General features: G+C 44.6%; 1 protein-coding gene across 1 annotated transcript in view; it reads right to left on the bottom strand.

Annotated features, from left to right (window-relative positions):
* Positions 1-22,272, bottom strand: part of mysm1 (Myb-like, SWIRM and MPN domains 1) — a 141,721-nt gene that overhangs the window by 60,838 nt on the left and 58,611 nt on the right. Inside the window, exons 10-11 of the mRNA XM_068037219.1 lie at positions 17,223-17,329; positions 12,418-12,495 (exon numbers count right to left, since the gene is read on the bottom strand). Coding sequence (XP_067893320.1) covers positions 12,418-12,495; positions 17,223-17,329 — 185 coding nt within the window. The remainder of the gene's footprint in view (positions 1-12,417; positions 12,496-17,222; positions 17,330-22,272) is intronic.

Raw genomic sequence — 22,272 nt, 5'->3', positions numbered from 1 at the left:
TGGATCACTGGGCTGCCACCAGCATAGGTGTTGTTGCTTCCGTGGGAACCGAACAGTTTTCTTTCTTGTGCTTTCAGGAGAAGACAGCACACAACAGTAAGGAAAGGGCCAAGACTAGTGGAGGGGCGCCGTACCTGCATATCCTGACCCATACAGAAGCAGACCTTGGAAATGGCAGGGCACCAGGGCAACCGTGCCATCACTGTTGGTACGACAGGAGTGCCCACCCAACAGGGTGAATGAACGAGTGTAGGGGCACAAGGGTGCATCTGGCACACACAAGGCATCGCGCTCGTGCCCACCACTGGACACATGGAGCACCAAAGCAGGCATGGTTGGGATGAGGAAATGGGAAGCCCTTAACCCTTCAAGGTATCTGTTCTCTCATGTAGGGCAGGGTCATGTCGAAGCATGGAGAGCTGGAGAGATCGGGAGCAGCCGGCCACCTCTGAGGATGAGGACAGATCTTCAGAAGGTGCACCGTGAAATCATTCCCGCATACCCTCCATCGGCACAGATACTCTCACGTCGGTGGGTACGTGGTTGCACTTGGATTCAGTGTGAGCACATTGTAGGCATTAGACATGCCCAAGCAGCAGATGGAGGCTGTGACAGCCAAAGCCATTGACAGAGAACTGCGAGGGGCCAGGCTGATGATATGCTTCTGGAGTCGTCAGCAACATGGCATTTGCTGGAGCTGCAACGAGAAGTAAGGGAACATCTGGTGGAGCTTGTGGAGGCTATGCGCACCCGTGCGTGGATGATGGAGGATCCATCCAAGTCCTGAGTGGTGCCATGTCCCTGGCATGTGTGCGCATGGTTTCCTCCATGGAGAGACTGGCGACCCGCATGGAGAGCCTGATCCAGCAGACCACTCAGCGAATGCTTGAGATGCGTGCAGAGCAATGCAGCAACGACAAGGTGAGAGGGGAACAAGGCACCTGGAGTGTCCACCAGGTCCCCATACTTCTCAGGTGAGCAGGATGGTAGATGTGTACCTTTCAAGGGAGGAGGAACTGCCTTCCACATCAGGGCGCTCCTGTCATGGACAGCAGCTCGTCAGCCCCTCTGCCAGTGACGCCGGTGCCTCAAGTAGCCACAATGACATAGGAGGATCCTGCACTTGTGCAGGAGCCCCTCAGCATTCCAGGGCCCACCAGGCCTCAGGTAGCCAGAGGACGACGGCCAAGGTCATCCTAAGCTACGGGAAAGCAAGGTCAGCAGCCTGCCTCCACCTCAGCTGCAAGCGCAGAGGGGGGCAACACGTAGGAGCATGAATAGGAGATTTAAGAAGAGCACCAAGCTGCGCTCGGGGTTCACAGGTGACTAGAATATGTATAGTTGTTAAGCCTCGCATTTGTTGTGCCATGGAATGAAGGCTTCATGCAGTGTTGCTGCTTCTCCTTCCAATTCTAGCTGCCGTTTGAAACCTCATCTACAGTCTGGCTCCCTCAATGAGCTGGAAGCGAAGGATTAAGCTGCATTTGGTCAGCTCCTCAGCCTAGTCAATGTGCACTGTGCACCTGGGTGCTGGGCGATGGAGATCAAAATGAAGGAGGTGACAACAGGGCTGATTAATGGTAAAGCTCTCCTGGAATGTTTATAAAAGGTAACAAGATACATCTTTGTGTCAGTGCATCCCGAGCCTCCCGTGCATGTATCTCATTGCGCCTTGTCTGTGGCCCATGGGGTCCTTTCATCATAAATCACCTGATCAGCTGCCTCCTCCACATCCTCATCGTTGGAGGAGGCAATGCAATCGACGATGTCCTCATTGTTAAACACCTCCCCCCTCTGCAGCACCAGGATGTGCGGAGCACAGCAGACCACCACGATACGAGAGACCCTCACTGGGGCATACTGAAGGGCTCCTCTGGATCGATCGAGGCACCTGAATTCAATCTTCAGTAGACCTATGGCCTCCTCGATGGTTACTCAGGTTGACCCTTGGCAGGTGTTGTACCTCTCCTCTGTTTCTATGCATGGGATCCTCACAGGTGTGAGTTACCTTGTCTTTAGTGGGTAGCGCTTGTCTCCCAGTATCCATCTCTGAAGGTGGCATGGGGACCGGAAAAGCTGTGGCACCTGGGACTGCCCAAGTATGTATGCGACATGGCTGCTTCCTGGAACCGTGCACACACCTGAAAGATCCACTTTCGGTGGTTGCATACCTGTTGAAGGTTGAGCGAGTGGAAGCCCTTTCTGTTGATGAAGGCTGCTGGCTGATCCATGGGAGCCTTGGTGACCACATGCGTGCAGTTGATGACACTTTGCACCTGGGAGAATTCAGCAATGGCTACGTATCCAATGGACCTTTCCACCTGACTGCCTGGATTGGCGCGGTAGTGCCCATAGTTGCCGGCCCTCTTGAACATGTCATTGGTCACCTTCTTGATGCATCAGTGAGCTGCAGACTGGGAAATCCTACACTTCTTCGGTGGATCCCCAGAAAGAGCCAGAGGTGTAGAAGTTGAGAGCCATGGTGATCATCAGCGCCACTGGAACTGGGTGGCCTCCAATCCCCACGAGTCTCAGCTCATCCTGCAGCAAGGCGCAAAGATCTGTGACGGCCTCTCTGGAGAGGCGCAGTCTTCGCTGACACTACCGCTCGGACATCTGGATATAGTTCAACCTCAGACGGCAGACTCTCTCCTGGGGAAAGCCTCTTCTGTGCATAGGAGGCTGTTGCCTGCCCTCTGCGCCGTTCTCCAGCATGCCCACCCTGAGGCTGGCCTTCTTGTTTTTTTGAGGTAACTGATGTACACCTGCCAGTGCCTGGATTTCCCTTCCCACCAGCTGCTCTTCATCCTCAACCAGGGCCCTGAAGCCTGGGTGAATGAGACCCATGACAAGTGGCCACTCTCCTTGTCCAAGGGTTTCCATCCAGATGGCGCCCTCCCCCACTTTCCCTGAATTGATCCTTTACAGTATGTGGCACGGCCCTGATAGCACCCTGGCAATATGCCCCTGCAGTACCAGCACCTTTTTCCCACCTTTAGCCATCGTTAGGCAATGCCCTCTGTGCACCACCCTCCCTAAGGGGGCATGCCAGCTCTCTCAATGACTGGTCAAGGCAGCCAGCACTGAGCTCGCATTTCCTTGTCACAAGAATTAACCAGATGAGGCTCCAAAGCCCTGTGGTTCCTGCGCATCATCAGTAAAAATCAAAATGCACTGTAAAATGCCAGTTAATTGGCCTTTCAAATGCCTTAATTTTGCTCTTCCACCACATTGGTGTGTGATCCACCCTCCATGTTGGCTGCTGTCGGTAAATTGCAGAAGCAACGCAAAGCTGTCGGACTTCTGGTTCAACGTGTTCCGTTCGGATTTTACACCTCACGCACCACCCCCAACCTCCGCACAGGTTCCAAGCGGCCCCATTAAATTCAGCCAGAGGGTTTAACCACCTCCCCTTGACATTCAATGGCATTAATATAATTAAAACCCATCATCATCCTGGGGTGGAGGTCATCATTCACTGGAATAGGACCAGCCATATAAATATTATGGCTACAAGAGCAGGTCAGAGACTGGGTATTCTGTGGCGAGTGACTCATCTCCTGACTCCCCAAAGCCTTTCCACCATCTATGAGGCATAAATCAGGAGTGTGATGGAATATGCTCCACTTGCGTGGATGAGTATAGCTCGAACAGCACTCAAGAAGCTCAACATCAACCAGGACAAAGTAGTTTGCTTGACTGGCACCCTATCCATCACATTAAACATTCACACTCTCCATCACCAGCGCACTGTGACTGCAGTGCGTGCTATCTGCAGGATGCACTGCAGCAACTCGCCGAAATTTCTTTAGCAGCATCTCCCAAACTCGCAACCTCTACTGCCCTGAAGGACAAGGTCAGCAGGCACTTGGTAACAACAGCAGCTGCAAGATCCCCTCCAAGTCACACACCATCCTTACTTGGAAATATATCGTCGTTGGATCAAAATCCTGGAAATCCCAACCAAAGATCAGTGTGTGAGCACCTTCACCACAAGGAATGCTCACCATCACCTTCTCAAGGGCAATTAGGGATTGGCAATAAATGCTGGCCTTGCCAGCGATGCTCACATCTCGTGAATAAATAGAACAAAAAATTCACAAACATCTTCCTCTCTGTCTGTTGTAACTCCAGCTATTGGATGGCTTCCATTGATCCTAGTTCTGTTGGGGCTCCTCAATGCCTGACTTAGTTGGACACTGCCTTGATGTTATTTTTTATTTGTTTTTTTGTGGGTTGGGGGGCATCGCTGGCTCGGCGAGCATTTATTGCCCATCCCTAATTTCCCTTGAACTGAGTGGCTTGGTAGGCTATTTCAGAGGGCATTTACGAGTCAACCACACTGCTATGGGTCTGGAGTGAGATATAGGCCAGACCAGATAAGGACAGCAGATTTTCTCCCCTAAAGGACTTTAGTGAACATGATGGGTTTTTACAACAATCGGCAAAGGTTTCATGGCCAACATTAGACTAGCTTTTAATTCCAGATTTATTAATTGAATTCAAATTTTACCTTCTGCCATGGTGGGATTTGAACCCATGAGCCTGGGTTTCCCTGGGTCTCTGGCTTACTAGTCCAGTGACAATATCACTATGCCACCACTTCCCCTAAGGGAGGGCAGTTACTTTCACTTCTCCTCTGCATTCAGCATTAGCATTCATGTCAAGATCATTAATGCAACAAGGGCAGAATCATAGAATCATAAAAACATAGACGGTTTAAGGCACAGAAAGAGGCCACTTGGCCCATCGTGTCTGTCGGGGCTAAAAAACGATCCATCCATTCTAATCCCACCTTCCAGCATTTGGTCTGTAGCCCTGCAGCTTACGACACTCGAGGTGCATATCCAGACTCCTTCTGAATGAGTTGAGGGTCTCTGCCTCAACTACCCTTTCAGACAGTATTTTGCAGACCATCACCACCCTCTGGGTGAAAAAGCTTTTCATCTCCTCTCTAATTTTTCTACCAATCACTTTAAATCTATGCCCCCTCGTCATTGACCTCTCTGCTAAGGTGAATAGACCCTTCACCTCCACTCTATCCTGGCCCCTCAAAATTTGGTACACTTCAACCAGATCTCCCCTCAGCCTTCTCTGTTCCCAGGAGAACAACCCCGGCCTATCCAATCTTTCCTCATAGTTGCATTTTTCCAGTCCTGGCAATATCCTCGTAAATCTCCTCTGTACCCTCTCTAGTGCAATTACATCCTTTCTGTAATGAGGTGACCAGAACTGCACGCAGTACTCAAGCTGTGGCCTATCCAATGAGTTATACAGTTCCAGAATAACCTCCCTGCTCTTACATCCTATACCTCGGCTAATAAAGAAAAGGATTCCAATATAATAAAAGCAAAATACTGCGGATGCTGGAAATCTGAAATAAAAACAAGAAATGCTGGAACAACTCAGCAGGTCTGGCAGCATCTGTGGAAAGAGAAGCAGAGTTAACGTTTTGGGTCAGTGACCCTTCTTCGGAACTGACAAATATTAAAAATGTCACAGGTTATAAGCAAGTGAGGTGGGGGTGGGGCAAGAGATAACAAAGGAGAAGGTGCAGATTGGACAAGGCCACATAGCTGACCAAAAGGTCATGGAGCAAAGGCAAACAATATGTTAATGGTGTGTTGAAAGACAAAGCATTAGTACAGAATAGGCGTTAACGGACTGAATATTGAACAGCAGCAAGTGCAAACATGAAAAAAAAAGTGGGTAAGCAAACTGAACAAACTAAGATGAAATGAAATAAATGCAAAAAAAAAGGTTGTAAAAAATGTAAAAAAGAAAAGAAGAAAAAAGAAAAAACAACTAAAAATGGAAGTAAAATGGGGGGCTGTCATGCTCTGAAATTATTGAACTCAATGTTCAGTCCAGCAGGCTGTAGTGTGCCTAATCGGTAGATGAGATGCTGTTCCTCAAGCTTGCGTTGATGTTCACTGGAACACTGCAGCAATCCCAGGACAGAGATGTGAGCATGAGAACAGGGGGGAGTGTTGAAATGGCAAGCAACCGGGAGCTCAGGGTCCTGCTTGCGGACCGAGCGGAGGTGTTCCACAAAACGGTCACCCAGTCTGCACTTGGTCTCCCCAATGCAGAGGAGACCACATTGTGAGCAGCGAATACAGTATACTACATTGAAAGAAGTACAAGTAAATCGCTGCTTCACTTGAAAGGAGTGTTTGGGGTCTGGGATAGTGAGGAGAGAGGAGGTAAATGGGCAGGTATTACACCTCCTGTGATTGCAGGGGAAGGTGCCATGGGATGGGGTCGAGGTGGTGGGGGTAATGGAGGAGTGGACCAGGGTGTCGCGGAGGGAACGATTCCTTCGGAATGCTGACAGGGGAGGGTAGGGGAGGGGAAGATGCTTTTGGTAGTGGCATCACGCTGGAGGTGGCAGAAATGGCAGAGGATTATCCTTTGGATATGGAGGCTGATGGGGTGGAAAGTGAGGACAAGGGGAACCCTGTCACGGTTCTGGGAGGGAGGGTAAGGGTTAAGGGCAGAGGTACGGGAAATGGGCCGGACACGGTTGAGGGCCCTGTCAACAACAGTGGGGGGGAATCCTCGGTTGAGGAAAAAGGAGGTCATACCAGAAGCACCTTCATCATGGAAGGTAGCATCATCAGAGAAGATGCGTCGAAGGCGGAGAAACTGGGAGAATGGAATGGAGTCCTTACAGGAGGCAGGGTGTGAAGAAGTGTAGTCGAGGTAGCTGTGGGAGTCGGTGGGCTTATAATGGATATTAGTAGACAACCTATCCCCAGAGATGGAGACAGAGAAGTCGAGGAAGGCAAGGGAAGTGTCAGAGATGGACCATGTAAAGGTGAGAGAAGGGTGGAAATTGGAAGCAAAGTTGATAAAGTTTTCCAGTTCGGGGCGGGAGAAGGAAACGGCACCGATACAGTCATCAATGTACCGGAAAAAGAGTTGGGGGAGGGGGCCTGAGTAGGACTGGAACAAAGAATGCTCGACATATCCCACAAAAAGACAGGCATAACTAGGACCCATGCAGGTACCCATGGCGACATCTTTTACTTGAAGGAAGTGCATGGAGATGAAGGAGAAGTTGTTCAATGTGAGAACAAGTTCAGCCAGGCAGAGGAGGATGGTGGTGGATGGGGACTGGTTGGGCCTCTGTTCCAGGAAGAAGCGGAGAGTCCTCAAACCATCCTGGTGGGGGATGGCGGTGTAGAGCGATTGGACGTCCATAGTGAAGAGGAGGCGGTTGGGACCAGGAAACTGGAAATTGTCAAAATGACGTAGGGCGTCAGAAGTGTCACGGATGTAGGTGGGAAGAGACTGGGCCAGCGGAGAAAAGATAGAGTCAAGAAAGTTCAGTGGGGCAGGAGCAGGCTGACACAATGGGTCTGCTGGGACAGTCCCGTTTGTGGATTTTGGGAAGGAGGTAGAAGCGGGCTGTCCGGGGTTGCGGGACTATGAGGTTGGAAGCTGTAGGGGGAAGATCTCCAGAGGAGATGAGGTCAGTGACAATCCTTTGGACGGTGGCTTGATGTTCGGTGGTGGGGTCATGGTCCAGAGGCAGGTAGGAAGCAGTGTCTGTGAGTTGGCGTTGAGCCTCTGCAAGGTAGAGGTCGGTACGTCATGCAACAACAGCACCACCCTTGTCTGCAGGTTTGATGACCATGTCGGGGTTAGACCTGAGAGAACGGAGTGCCTCAAGTTCAGAGGGGGACAGGTTAGAGAGAGTGAGGGGGGCAGAGAAATTGAGATAACCAATGTCTTGCCGACAGTTTTCAATGAAGAGATCAAGAGCGGGTAAGTGGCCAGGGGGAGGGGCCAAGGTAGAGGGAGAATGCCGGAGGCGGGTGAATGGGTCTGCTGGTCGGGAGGAGGACTCCTGGTCAAAAAGGTGAGCCCGGAGGCGACGGAAGAAGAGCTCAACGTCATGCCGAGCGCAAAATTCATTGGAGTGGGGGCGTAAGGGGATCTTAACCACCTTATCGACCTGTCCTGCTACCTTCAGGGATCTGTGAACATTCACTCCAAGGTCCCTTACTTCGTCTACACTTATCAGTAGTTTCCCATTAATTGTGTATTCCTTTGCCTTGTTTGACCTCCCCAAATGCATCACCTCACACTTCTTCAAGTTGAATTCCATTTGCCACTTTTCTGACCATTTCACCAGGCCATCAATATCTTCCTGCAGACTGCAGCTATCCTCCTCGCTATCTACCACACGACCAATCTTTGTTTTATCTGCAAACTTCTTGATCATGCCCCCTACATTTACATCCAAATCGTTTATACCACAAAAAGCAGGGGACCCAGTACTGAGCCCTGCCGAACGCCACTGGAAACAGCCCTCCAGTCGCAAAAACACCCGTCAACAATTACCCTTTGTTTCCTGCCACTGAGCCAATTTTGTATCCACCTTGCTGCATTTCCCTAGATCCCATGGGATTTTATTTTTTTAACCTGTCTGCCATGTGGGACCTTGTCAAAAGCCTTGCTAAAATCCATGTAGACCACATCAACTGCACTACCCTCATCTATCTTCCTTGTTACTTCAAAAAATTCGATCAAGTTCGTCAATCAAAATCTTCCCTTAACAAATCCATGCTGACTATCCTTGATTAAAATGTGCCTTTCTAAGTGAGATTATCCCGTCTCTCAGAATAGTTTCCAATAACTTGCCCACTACTGAGGTTAGACTGAGTGGCCTGTAATGATTCGGTCTATCCTTTGCTCCCTTTTTATACAGAGGTACAACGTTAGCAATTCTCCAATCCTCCGGCACCACACCTGTATCCAGTGAGGACTGGAAAATGATGGTCAGACCCTCTGATATTACCTCTCTTGCTTCTTTTAACAGCCTAGGATACATTTCATCAGGCCCTTGTGATTTATCAACTTTCAAGGATGCTAATCCCATTAATACTTCCTCTCTCCCTATGTCTATCACATCCAATACTTCACACTCTTCCTCCTGAACTATAATATCTGCATCGTCCCCCTCTTTTGCGAAGAGTGACGCAAAGTATTCATTAAGAACCATACCAATATTAGATTTGAGATACAGCACTGAAACAGGCCCTTCGGCCCACCGAGTCTGTGCCGAACATCAACCACCCATTTATACTAATCCTACACTAATCCCATATTCCTACCAAACATCCCCATCTGTCCCTATATTTCCCTACCACCTACCTATACTAGTGACAATTTATAATGGTCAATTTACCTATCAACCTGCAAGTCTTTTGGCTTGTGGGAGGAAACCGGAGCACCCGGAGAAAACCCACGCAGACACAGGGAGAACTTGCAAACTCCACACAGGCAGTACCCGGAATCGAACCCGGGTCACTGGAGCTGTGAGGCTGCGGTGCTAACCACTGCGCCACTGTTCCGCCCTAAATTTCACCATTTGCCATATCTTCCGCTCCTGCACATAGGTTACCTTTTTGGTCTTTTATTGTCCCTACTCTCTCCTTAGTTATCCTCTTACCCTTAATGTATTGATAAAACACCTTTGGGCCACCTTGATTTTGCTTGCCAATATTCTTTCATACCCTCTCTTTGCTTTCCTAATTTCCTTTTTTTTTAGATTAGAGATACAGCACTGAAACAGGCCCTTCGGCCCACCGAGTCTGTGCCGAACATCAACCACCCATTTTATACTAATCCTACACTAATCCCATATTCCTACCAAACATCCCCACCTGTCCCTATATTTCCCTACCACCTACCTATACTAGTGACAATTTATAATGGCCAATTTACCTAACAACCTGCAAGTCTTTTTGGCTTGTGGGAGGAAACCGGAGCACCCGGAGAAAACCCACGCAGACACAGGGAGAACTTGCAAACTCCACACAGGCAGTACCCGGAATCGAACCCGGGTCCCTGGAGCTGTGAGGCTGCGGTGCTAACCGCACCCTTCCACTTTCTATACTCCTCTCAGCTTTCTGTAGTATTGAGTTCTTGGTGCTGGACATAAGCTTTCCTTTTCTGCCTTATCTTACCATGTAGGCTCCTTGGGGGCTCTAGATTTGGCCGCCTTACCCTTTTTCTTTGTGGGAACACGTTTACCCTGAACCCCTTGAATCTCCGCTTTGAATGCCTCCCACTGTTCTGACACTGATTTACCTTCAAGTAGCTGTTTCCAGTCCACTTTCACTAAATCACTCCTCAGTTTAGTAAAATTGGCCTTGCCCCAATAGAGAACTCTAACTCCTGTTCTATCTCTGTCCTTGTCCATAATTATGTTAAAACTGACTGAATTATGACCACTCCCACCAAAATGCTCTCCCACTGCCATTCCTTCCACCTGCCCATCTTCATTTCCTAAAACTAAGTCTAAAACTGCACTCTCTCTTGTTGGACTTGCTACATACTGGCTAAAAAAGTTCTCCAGAATGCACCTCAAGAATTCTGTTCCCTCAATTCCTTTCACACTAAAACTATCCCAGTTAATATTGGGGTAATTAAAATCCCCTATTATTACTGCCCCATTGTTCTTGCACTTCTGAGATTTGCATACATATCTGCTCTTCTATCTCCCTGTGTTTGGGGGTCTATAGTACACTCCCAGCAGTGTGATTGCCCCTTTTTCGTTCCTTAGCTCAATCCATATGGCCTCATTTGATGAGCATACCAACATATCATCCCTCCTCACAGCTGTAATTGTTTCTATGACCAAAATTGCCACTCCCCCTCCTTTCTTATCCCTCCCCACTATCGCGTCTGAAAACCCTGTAACGAAGAACGTTGAGCTGCCATTCCCTCCCTCCTTAAGCCATGTTTCTGTAATAGCTATGATATCATACTGCCACATGTCTATCTGTGCCCTCAGCTTATCTGCTTTATTTGCTATACTCCTGGCATTGAAATAGATACCCTGGAGCACTGCCAAACTCTTTTTTAATTTACTTTCTAACCCTCGTTTCCTCTGTCTTCCAGACTCATCCAATAATTTTCCACCTTCCATTTTAATTTCTGATTTTGTCCCAGCTGAGTCTACCCTCAGGTGCCCATCCCCCTGCCAAACTAGTTTAAACCCTCCCCTACAGCACTAGCAAAACGTCCCTCAAGGAACTCAGTCCCAGCTCTGTTCAGGTGCAACCTGTCCGGCCTGTACAGGTCCCATGTGCCCCAGAGCCGGTCCCAATGTCCTAGGAATCTGAACCCCTCCCTCCTGCACCATCTTTCCAGCCATGCATTCATCTGTCTTATCCTTCTATTTCTATACTCACTTGTGCGTGGCACTGGCAGTAATCCGGAGATTACTACTTTTGAGATCCTGCTTGTTAATTTCTTCCCTAGCTCCCTAAATTCTGACTGGAAGATCACATCCCTTTTTCTATTTATGTCGTTGGTTCCAATGCGGACCACAACTGCTGGCTGTTCACCCTCCCCCTTCAGGATGTTCTGCAGCCGCTCAGTGACATCCTTGACCCTGGCACCAGGGAAGCAACACACCATCCTGGATTCACGTCTGCGGCCACAGAAATGCCAAGCAGTTCTGGCAGAACCCAAACTGAAGTAAATGAGCAGCTAAACAGTGACTAGGTGTCATCTGATGGCACTATTGATTAAATCTTCTATCACTTTGCTGAAGATAGGTAATTTGTTCAATTGGATTTATCCTGCTTTTTGAGGATAGGACATGCATTGTCAATTTTCCAAATCATCAAGTATATGCCAACTTCATAGCTGCACTGAAAGAGCTTGACTAGAACTATTTCATGTGGTGTATAGTTCTTCAGCACTACATCTGGGTTGTCATTAGGAACTAAAGCTCTAATAAGAAGTGTGCCATTTTCATTATTTTGTATTACAATGCAAAGCCAAGCTCCGCAGATTGAACTAAGTGAATCTGATCATAATTATTGCTCCGTATGTTCACTCACTGAAACAAAATAGTTTAGAGATTTGAATCAAGCCTGTTCTTAACAATTGTTTGCTCAATCAGCCTTTCAAGAACTTGAAGTAGTGTAAGTGCAAAAGACATGTATATTTGGTTCTGGTCGCATTCCCCAGTTAAGCTGGATATAGGGTAGTTTAAGTCAACTTCGATAAAAATAAGATGTCAAACTGTTTACGGGAGCAACTGATGCCACTGAACCTAAGATGTTATATATAGCAGATCCCACTTTATGACAGCAATGTTCGTGGAGTGCCCTTCTCCCATTCATTGCCTGATTTTCCACCACCATTCTCTGTTTTCAATACTAAATACGTTTTCTCTAAACTTTGGGTTGATTTGGATACTTGTTCTGAACTAACTCATTACTTCATTCAAATTATAATAATGACAAATACATTTATTTTTCTATTTTGTACAGTTCCAGTACACTGTAAATAACAAGTTAATGCAAAAGTGCACCACAGTCTCTGGTAGAATTTTTTTCAAAGACATTAAAGCTGTTATTTCTATGTAATATTTTTCTATCTAAGTACCTCAAATGTTTGCCCCTCCAGATCCTTTGCATCACGCCAGTTGCCCCAAGCATCTCGCACACGTCGTCTTCTGGTACGCTATAACAAATAAGAATTAGCATAGTTGGGTAAAGTGATATCCAAAGCGTTACCTATGCATGTAACAATCATTTGCAAAAATATATAAAATATTTGCTTCATCTCCACAGTAGCCTTTCTCCTTTGGCTGATGTTAATTGTATATTAACTATGTTTAATTGTATGCAGGTGTTGGGCATTAACTGGGGATTCATTTGTGCCCCTATGAATAGACACAGACTGAAACGGTAGTTGTTGGATTAGGCAGTGTATGCTTATAATGTGTAACTCTGTAATTAAATGCTGATAAAAGTGAGTGAGGATTGGCTCCAGTTCTATCCTTCGCCAAGTGGTTTTCTGAAGTATAATATGGTAACAGAGGATGGTTGCCTCAAGATGAAGGTTGAAAATTAAGAAAAAAAGTTCAGACAGACATCCTAATGGCCATTGTGGAAAATGGCAGACAGCAAGTGTAAACTGTTGGGACATGATTACACCTCCGATGTTCTTAGCGTCTGAACTATATGTCTAGTGGAAGAATGAAGTGGCTATGTGGACATGAGTTATGTCCCTACCAAAGAGGAAACAAGGTATTGTTTTGGTGTTGTTGCTTCCTACAGGAAGTAAAATCAGAAAACAAAAGTATTTTGTGAGATGGATGCCCTCAGTTCGATAGTGATAAGAGTTTTAGATCTTCGACGAGAGCTCTTGGATGAAAGGAAGATGGTCTGTTCAAAGCCTATGAGCTATAGCCAGACTTCGGAAAACAGATGGTCATTTCATGGAAAAATATATTATGGACGTTAACAGATCACATAGAAGATTTATAAAATTCAATTTTGGGATCCCTGGATCAGTACCAGCATTCACATTGCTGGATTGTGCTCAGGACAGGTTACTGGTTATAACTGGTGTTCAGTTCTCGGAGAGGGAGACCCTGTTGGATCAGATGTCTGCTGCCTTGAAAGATTTCCTGGGGAAACAGTTATTTCCTTCAGCCTACATGGAACAAACTGAACATTGTGCAGTGACACAAATAATTGCTAGATTTCAAAATAGTCCAGATACTGGATGCAGGTGTCAATACATTGGAAGGATTAAAGACAGGCAGAATGAGAATGAAAGCACCTTTAGCAGATCTGGCTATTACAGCAGAAGACAGGATTAGAACAGCAATAATATGTGAATGAATCCCAGGAATGCTCAAGAAACAGTTAATAGGTGCTTCAGGTGTGACTCCAAGTATCATTATGCGATGAACTGCCCCAAGTGGAGAGGTAGGGTCCTCAAAATGACACATAACAAAGAGAATTCCGAGAAGAGGATGAATATAATTGTGCATTTGAACAACTTATACTGGTCACAAGGAGTTTTAGTCTTGTGATTAATGTGTTACTCATGGACCCCTTTAACTGTGCCGTACTAGATAGTGCTTGCAATTTCACAGTATGTGGAACAGATTGGTTAAAATGTTACCTTGATTCATTATGTAGTGAGGGTTGGCACAAGGTTAAGGAATATAAAAGTATGAGTTGCTTTAGATTTGGTAATGATGGCACATTGAGGTAACTAAAGAGAATTGTAATTCCACGTAAAATAGCTGGATTAAGCCATTTTATAAGTACTGATGTAGTCTCTAGTGAGATACCTTCGCTGTTTAGCAAACCTTACGAAAAAAGGCACAAATGAAACTTGACATGGAACATGATAAGGCATTATTTGTGGAAAGTCAATAGATCTGTAATTTACCCAGTCAGGACATTACAGTATTCCCTTAAAAAATCTGATGTTTTTCATTGGTGTGTTAAACAAGTATTAATGGCATCAGGTGATAAGAACCAGAAAAATAAAAATGCTTACATAAGCAATTTTCTCACCTTAGTTGCCAAAGAATAAAAATCCTGTTAAAAGATGTCCACATGCAAAGAATTCACTCCAGATGGTTGGAAAATAAAGTTCCTATCAGTTAGTCTATGGGTGAAATCCCAAATTACCTTCTGTGCTGTGCAATAGTCCTCCTGCTCTGGAGGGTATTACAATTAGTTCCACTTTTTCCACACATTTGCATGCTTTACTTACAGGGAGGAAGGCTTTCATTGATGCTGAGGTCTCGGAGAAAATTTGGAGGAGAGCAGTGAGGCACTGCATAAGACTATCTGAGACAGAATTTAATTCAGGAGATTTGGTACATTATAAAAGAGAGGGTCAGAGGGAATGGAAAGGTCAGAGTAATAGTCGTGATGGTAAAACAGTACTTATCTAACATGGCAATCCAACTGCTACGGTTCATTCCTTATGATTAATCAAAACGAATTACAAAATCTTGGACTCTGAGCAGCTGCTAGAGGTAAATGAGGCACCCGTACCTCAAATTGCTCATGTCTTTTATGATGAAGCTCCTGAGGAACAGAATACAGTGGATCAAGGGCTGGATAGTGGTAATGTGAATGGTCATGGTACACATGACAAAGCTATCACATACAAAGGCCAACTGCCCAGAGTAGGTACTCAGGTGACATATATTCCAGAGGGGTCTGGCAAATGGGGGCATGTGACAACTTTGGGACATGCAGAAAAAACTACGAGCAAGTTTAAATATTGGTTGAATGTTCAGGATGATGGCCAAGAAGCAGGGTCCTAGGCCTGATAGAATGGGATGAAAGATTGGGGAGTAAGAAAGTGCAGTGCAAATACCGACAGTGAGTCCAGAAGTGATTCTTGTGTCAGAAAATGATCATGAAAGGCCCTCCAAAAGTGCATGAGGGAGATCATGCAGTAGTCCTGACAGACATAAAAGTGCAAGTAAAGACCATAGCTTGAATAGATTAGACAATGATATAAAGACAACCAAACAGTCTTGAAACAAAACTAGAAGCAGGAGTCTCCATGATTGTGAAGTTTGTGGCTGCCACAACTTGTGGATAAACTGAGAGGGGCAAAACAAAGGGAATTAAGATAGTTGGAGAGAGTTTGGAGTTTATTCTGAGTTACCAGATTTGGGGCAACCAGCTTTGTCACATAGGTAGATTTGTAATGAAAAAGTCCTTGCAGATAGGACTTACAAAGCTAAGGCAAGGTTAGATTCTAGAGGTTTTGAAGACCGACCGGCTAATACAGAAATAAGAGTGGACTCTCCCACACCTGGAAAAGTAACCTTCAATATCATTTTAGCTCTTTTGCCATATATTCATGGGAGTGTAGATCAATCAACATAAAAGCCGCATTTCTGCAGGGCGATACTTTACAGAGAGAAATGTTTCCAAAACCACCCAAAGAGGCATCAGATGCAGAAGGAAAACTATGAAACTAAATAAATACATCTATGGCCTGAATGATGCTTCCAGAGTGTGGTATTTTTTGGTGAGATCTGCTTTGCTGAAAATAGATTGAGTTCAGCTAAAAGCAGATCCTGCAATGCTTTATTGGTATCAAAAAGGTAAACTTTCGGACATCTTCATGAAGTATGTTGATGATTTCTCTTGGGGTACTACTGTGGAATTTGAGAAATGTATTATTAATAAGATTTGACTAGAATTTAAAATTGGGAGTCAGGCTAGTGGACCTTGTCGGTCTGGAATAGCTTTACACCAACAATCCTATTTAGAGACGAACACCCATCCCAGTTAATCATACAAGATCATCACAGAAAGATGATGTTATATCTAAAGAGACAGAATAATTGTGAAGCTTGATTGGTCAGTCGAACTGGTTGGGCACTCAGACTAGACCAGATGCTAGAATGATGTGTTGGAATTAAGTACTACGATGAAACACCCTAAAGTAGAGAATGTTTTAAAGGCAAATAAAACATTAAAAAAGTTCAACCTGGAGACACCCATACTTAAGTTCTCATCCTTAGGTAACCCAAAGAAGATGAAGCTAGTCATTTTTAGCGATGCTTCACAAATTAATCTTCCTGATGGGTATTTTAGTGCAGTTCTAGGAATCTCATTATAGAAAGGGGATTGGAGTCGAGGAAAAGGTAAGTAATAGTTATGAGAAATGGCTTGAAAACGGCATCTCTTTTCGCTGAAAGAGAAAATTAAGGGGGAAATCTAAGACATGTTTTCAAAATTATGCAAGGTTTTGAGATGGTAATTTTTTCCAATTGATTGGCAAATCAGTAACAGAAGTATACAGAGTCAGAGCTATCACGAGAACAAAGGAGTAAGTTAGAAGAAATAACTTTCATGAAGAAAGTTTTCAGACCACATCTGCAAATTGAGATAGGGATTTAATATAAAAGTTAATTGGATAACTATTTGAAAAGGAAGAATGTAAAGGGTATGGGGAAACTGCAGGGGAATGGGATTAGTGTAGATTACACCAATTGGAGAGCTTGCACTAGCACAATGGGCCAATTGGCATCCTTCTGCCCCTGATTTCCACAATTCTAATCTTCACAGGAAGGGGTCAGGTCAGAAAAGACCGAAGAAGTCACAGACATGTTAAAACACAACTCAAATTCAAATTCATAACTCCTGGGTCAGGCGTCTACTACTCCATGCTAGATCTACCTAACTATGCATGAATTACATTTTTTGCATTCTACTTTTTCAAGGTTAGTGTATCCAGCTTATCATGGAATAATCAAACACTATGTGGGCATGGAGAAGAGGGACAATGGGTCGAATGACTTCTATGCTGTAAAATTCTATGATTCTATGAAAAGATATTTTAGAACTCGGTTTCACTTTAACAACTGTGGTGTAAAAGGCTGCTGCAGTTGCTACATATATTCAACTTACCATGGACTGCAATCTTTGAGCAAGCAAGTATGTCTGTACACTATCCTTTCCTTCCTCTTTATTGCGTGTCCGGTCTGCAGGTCGTGGTCGATTATATACTGCCTGTTCTGTGGAAGCAAAGAACTAAGTAAATTTTTACCAAGAACCCATCAACCATACAGTGAAATCCTATAACACTAAGTTCAGATTTTGATCAGCATGAAACCTCAGTGACAATGTCAACAGGTAGCAAAAATTAATTTTCCCGCTTCTGATCTATGGTCCATTTTTATGGATACAGCAGACAAAATGGATCTATTGCCAGAAAAATAGGATCATCTCATAATGCTGCATCACGTTTCAAGCAATAAGACCAAAATAACCCCGTGCTCAGTGCTACTGAATGAGGGCAGGGATTAATGTTGGCTTGGATTCCAATTCCTGATTGCAATCTAATGCTAGAAATAGGAGTTTGAATATTAGGTGGGAATGTCAGCTATGATGCTCTTAAGGTCAAACAGCACTATCAAGTACCATGTAAAAATAATAGTTCGGTGTAGAATTAATCTACCATGGAACCATAGTCCAGCAAGGATACAATGCTTTCAGATGAGAAGGATGGGGAGAAATACTGGTGAAGAAAACTGTTGGAAAAAAGCAACTAAATATTTACAGGAGCCGTTATCACTGAGCACCTAGATGGGGCTCCAGTGAGTTATGAAGATCCTATTTCTGATGAGAGTTTGGTGACTAAGGTTTTAGTAATTGTACTGTATAACTTTCTGATTTATTAACCATTAAAAAGGTACAATATTTCATCAATAATACTCTTCAGGATATTCTGCGCTAAAGACCAGCTAAGGTTCACAGGTGTTAGACGCAAGTCTCAAACTGCTGATACCTTTGAGTGGGACATGATAAGAGGAATAGATATCAAGAACAAGCAGATTTAACTTGAGTAATTAAGAGGCAAAAGTATTAAGTTATCAAACCTCTGACTGAAAAAAATCCTTCCCCAACCCACAAAATAGCAGATACATAGCAGATCAAAAGCAATGAGAAATATTGAGGCTGTCGAGCAGAGCAGTGATTTAAGTAAAAATCAGCAGTGGGTCAGAAAGGGACAGAGAACTTAACAAAGGTAATGGGGCATTAGGGACTAGGGTAACATCAGAGAAAAATGAAAAAAAAAACTAATGACACAAGAAATGAATGTGCAAATCATTCACAACAAAATAGATGAAATAATACCAAAGATAGCAATCGCAGGAGGTGTAATACCTGCCCATTTACCTCCCCTCTCCTCACTATCCCAGGCCCCAAACACTCCTTTCAGGTGAAACAGCGATTTACTTGTACTTCTTTCAATGTAGTATACTGTATTCACTGCTCTCAGTGTGGTCTCCTCTACATTGGGGAGACCAAGCGCAGACTGGGTGACCGCTTTGCGGAACATCTCCGCTCAGTCCGCAAGCAGGACCCTGAGCTTCCGGTTGCTTGCCATTTCAACAGTCCCCCCTGCTCTCATGCTCACATCTCTGTCCTGGGATTGCTGCAGTGTTCCAGTGAACATCAACGCAAGCTCGAGGAACAGCATCTCATCTACCGATTAGGCACACTACAGCCTGCTGGACTGAACATTGAGTTCAATAATTTCAGAGCATGACAGCCCCCCATTTTACTTTCATTTTTAGTTATTTTTTCTTCCTTTTTTTACATTCTTTTTTACATTTTTTACTATCTTTTTTTGCATTTATTTCATTTCATCTTAGTTTGTTCAGTTTGCTTACCCACTGTTTTTTTCAGATTTTTTTTCAGGTTTGCACTTGCTGCTGTTCAATATTCAGTGTATTCACACCTAATCTGTACTAATGCTTTGTCTTTCAACACACCATTAACATATTGTTTGCCTTTGCTCCGTGACCTTTTGGTCAGCTATGTGGCCTTGTCCAATCTGCACCTTCTCCTTTGTTATCTCTTTCCCCACCCCCACCTCACTTGCTTATAATCTGTGACTTTTCTAATATTTGTCAGTTCCGAAGAAGGGTCACTGACCCGAAACGTTAACTCTGCTTCTCTTTCCACAGATGCTGCCAGACCTGCTGAGTGATTGCAGCATTTCTTGTTTTTGTTTCAGATTTCCAGCATCCGCAGTATTTTGCTTTTATTATAGAAATTAATGGGTCTGATCGTCATTACGCAGATGTGGTTGCAAAGTAACCAAGGTGGGAATGAAGTATTCCAGGACACTTGACTTTTAGAAGAGATAGACAAAAATGGAAAGAAGAGGTGGCCCTGATAAAGTATGTGATAAAAAGACAGTAGAGAGAAAGGATCTTATTTCAGAAAATCAAGAAGGAGTATCAGTTTGCGTGGAGCTAAGAAATAGCAAGGGGCAGAAAACATTGGTGGGAGCTGTTTATCGGCTCCCCTAACAGTAATTGCAGTGCTAGGCAAAGTATAAATCAGGAAATGAGAGGTGCCTGCAACAAGTAATACTGTAATCATGAGAATTTTAATCTTCTGATGGACTATGGAAATCAAATTTGCATTAACAGAGTGGAGGATGAGTTTATGGATTGCATTCAAAATAGATTTCTGAATCAGTATGTCATGAAACCAACTAGGGAACAGGTTATTTTTGATCTCGTATTGCGCAATGAGACAGGGTTAATTAATAGCCTTGTAGTAAATTTATACTTAGTTAAATATGTTATGAACGCTGGACTTTGCAGTATGGCTATGTTTTAAAAACTGTGATCTTTTATGCAGTGTAAAATGGACATTTGGAGAAAACATGTGACCTCATACAATATCTGTCCAGAGACAAGCCAGGGGTCTTGGCTACCATGAGTAAAAGGAACCTAGGTCAAAGATCGTTTTGAAAGGGTGCAAGGTTGTAACACCTAAAGGACAATGGTTTTTGCTCTCCCATACATACAGATTGTAAACAGGGATCCACAGACTCTAAAATGCAGATTTGAGAGCCAATTTTTAACACCTGGAAACAAAGGAAGGCCCAGGTGGTTTTGCTACGGTCAGATTTATGGTCTCTGAGAATTGTCAAAGGCAAATGACTATCGACTTTTGATTTGGATAAATTCAAGAGGCTTTCCTAGGTCTGGGGACTGAAAGGAAGAAACAAAGACCAGCAGTCAGCAGCACAGTCTAAAAAGAGAGAGAGGGAGAGAGAAAGACACACCAGTGAGCTGTTTCTGGGGAAACAGCTGCTCTCAGATCACCGTTACAGCAAAAGGCTGCGAAGATTTGAACCAAGTTCGAACACTCGGTCTTTGTGGAGAATTCCAACAGGATCACCAGAGATTGCCTTATTAATGAAAGTCCAGTTGAATGTGCTCAGTAGAAGTGAAAAAAGAGGACGTTGGCTTTGAGAAGTACACTGGGAGGAGTTTGGGACTTTTAACTGCGAGGACACCTTTTCACTGAGAACACTGTGTAATGTATAAATGTGGTATGGGGTTTTCGAGTGTGTTAATAAGTTAATGGGAAATACCTTTCTCTGTAATTTAGGGTATTAGCTACCTGCTAAGTATGCTTTAGCTAAAGTTGATTTTTAGTTTAGTTGTTATAGTAAAAGTCTTAAAACCTGAAATCTTGTTGTGAACTTCTATAATCAGTCACTGGGAGGTTCATAGATCTTGTTTTATAGTTAGCAGTGTGGGTCTTAAATCTGAACAAAGCAAACAATGTAGGTGTGAGGGTTAGGGTTAGGTAAAGTTCGCTAAAATATCTGAGAAGCCAGATTAAAAGATATGAGGGTAGATAGGCAATGGGAAACATTAAAGAATTAATTCATAACGATTATACATTCCCTTAAGAAATAAGAAGCCACAGGAGAAGTGGTCCAACTATGGCTAACTTAAGAATATATGAAATAGGAGCAGAAGTAGACCATACAGCCCTCGAGCCTGCTCCACCATTCAACATGATCATGGCTGATCTTTTACCTCAACTACACTTTCCTGCCCACTCCGCATATATCTTGATTCCGAGAGGCCAAAAATCTAACTCAGCCTCAAATATATTCAATGATGCCACATCCACAACCCTCTGGGGTAGAGAAGTTCCAAAGATTCACAAGCATTTGAGTGAAAAAATTTCTCCTCATCTCAGTTCTCAATCATCGGCCCCTCATCCTGAATCGGGGGTCGTGGTGGGGGAATATTTTTCCAGGAGAGGCCTGCTGTGACCCCTGCGCCGGTATGTCCCGCCCCATTTTACTGGCGGAGGTGGGATCTCGGTGTGGCTCCCTCGCCACTCGGTGGCGGCACCCCAATTACCATATGTAAAGCGCTACTTACCTTGCCTGATTATGCATCCCGCTGCCTCTTGCTCCACAGTTTTGCATTTTTTGTTGAAAAGGCGGCTGTCACGTGCCATCCATCCACGAATGAGAACAGCTGACAGGACATCAGAAGTAGGAGTACTCACTCAGTGCAGGTAAGTCTGGGTATACTGGGCTCTCAACTCTGCATACTTGAATGGAGGTGGGAGGGGGATGTCATTATAGGGGACACAAGTCAGCATACTTGAAGGGAAGTGAGGGGGGGGCGGGGATGTTATTATCAGGTTCTCAACTCTGCAGGCTTGAAGGGAGATGGGAGGGCAGATGGGATTACAGGAGTCGCAAGTCTGCATATTTAAAGGCAGGTTGGAAGAGGCAATGGTATTACAGGGGACACAAGTCTGCAGACGTGTAGTGAGCCACTGCATTTCCGCCCTTTGTAAAGGTTGTCCACTCTGTCCATTGATTGCCTGACAGTGAAGAAGCAATGGCACTCCAGTCACCCCGTATGCGGGGAGATTGCCAGAAACGGTAGGCATGTAAAGGTTATATGTCTGGTGGGTCAATCAATGTAGCTTGTAGAACCTTTATGTGGTCATGTGGTGCCACTCTTGGTGGGGGCTAAGATGGGCAATTCCTTGCCATGACTCACTGTTGATGTATGAAAGCACCTGTTGTACCAGTCAACATCAATCTCTACCCTGTTAGGTGCCTTCGAAGAAGTTAAGCAACCCAGTTTAATTGGAACTTGGTGATGGACATGTT

The sequence above is a fragment of the Heterodontus francisci genome, chromosome 8 (genome assembly GCF_036365525.1).
Source record: "Heterodontus francisci isolate sHetFra1 chromosome 8, sHetFra1.hap1, whole genome shotgun sequence".
Classification (NCBI taxonomy): Eukaryota; Metazoa; Chordata; class Chondrichthyes; order Heterodontiformes; family Heterodontidae; genus Heterodontus; species Heterodontus francisci.
The sequence above is the reverse complement of the archived record's forward strand: the minus strand, read 5'-3'. Positions and strand labels throughout refer to the sequence as shown.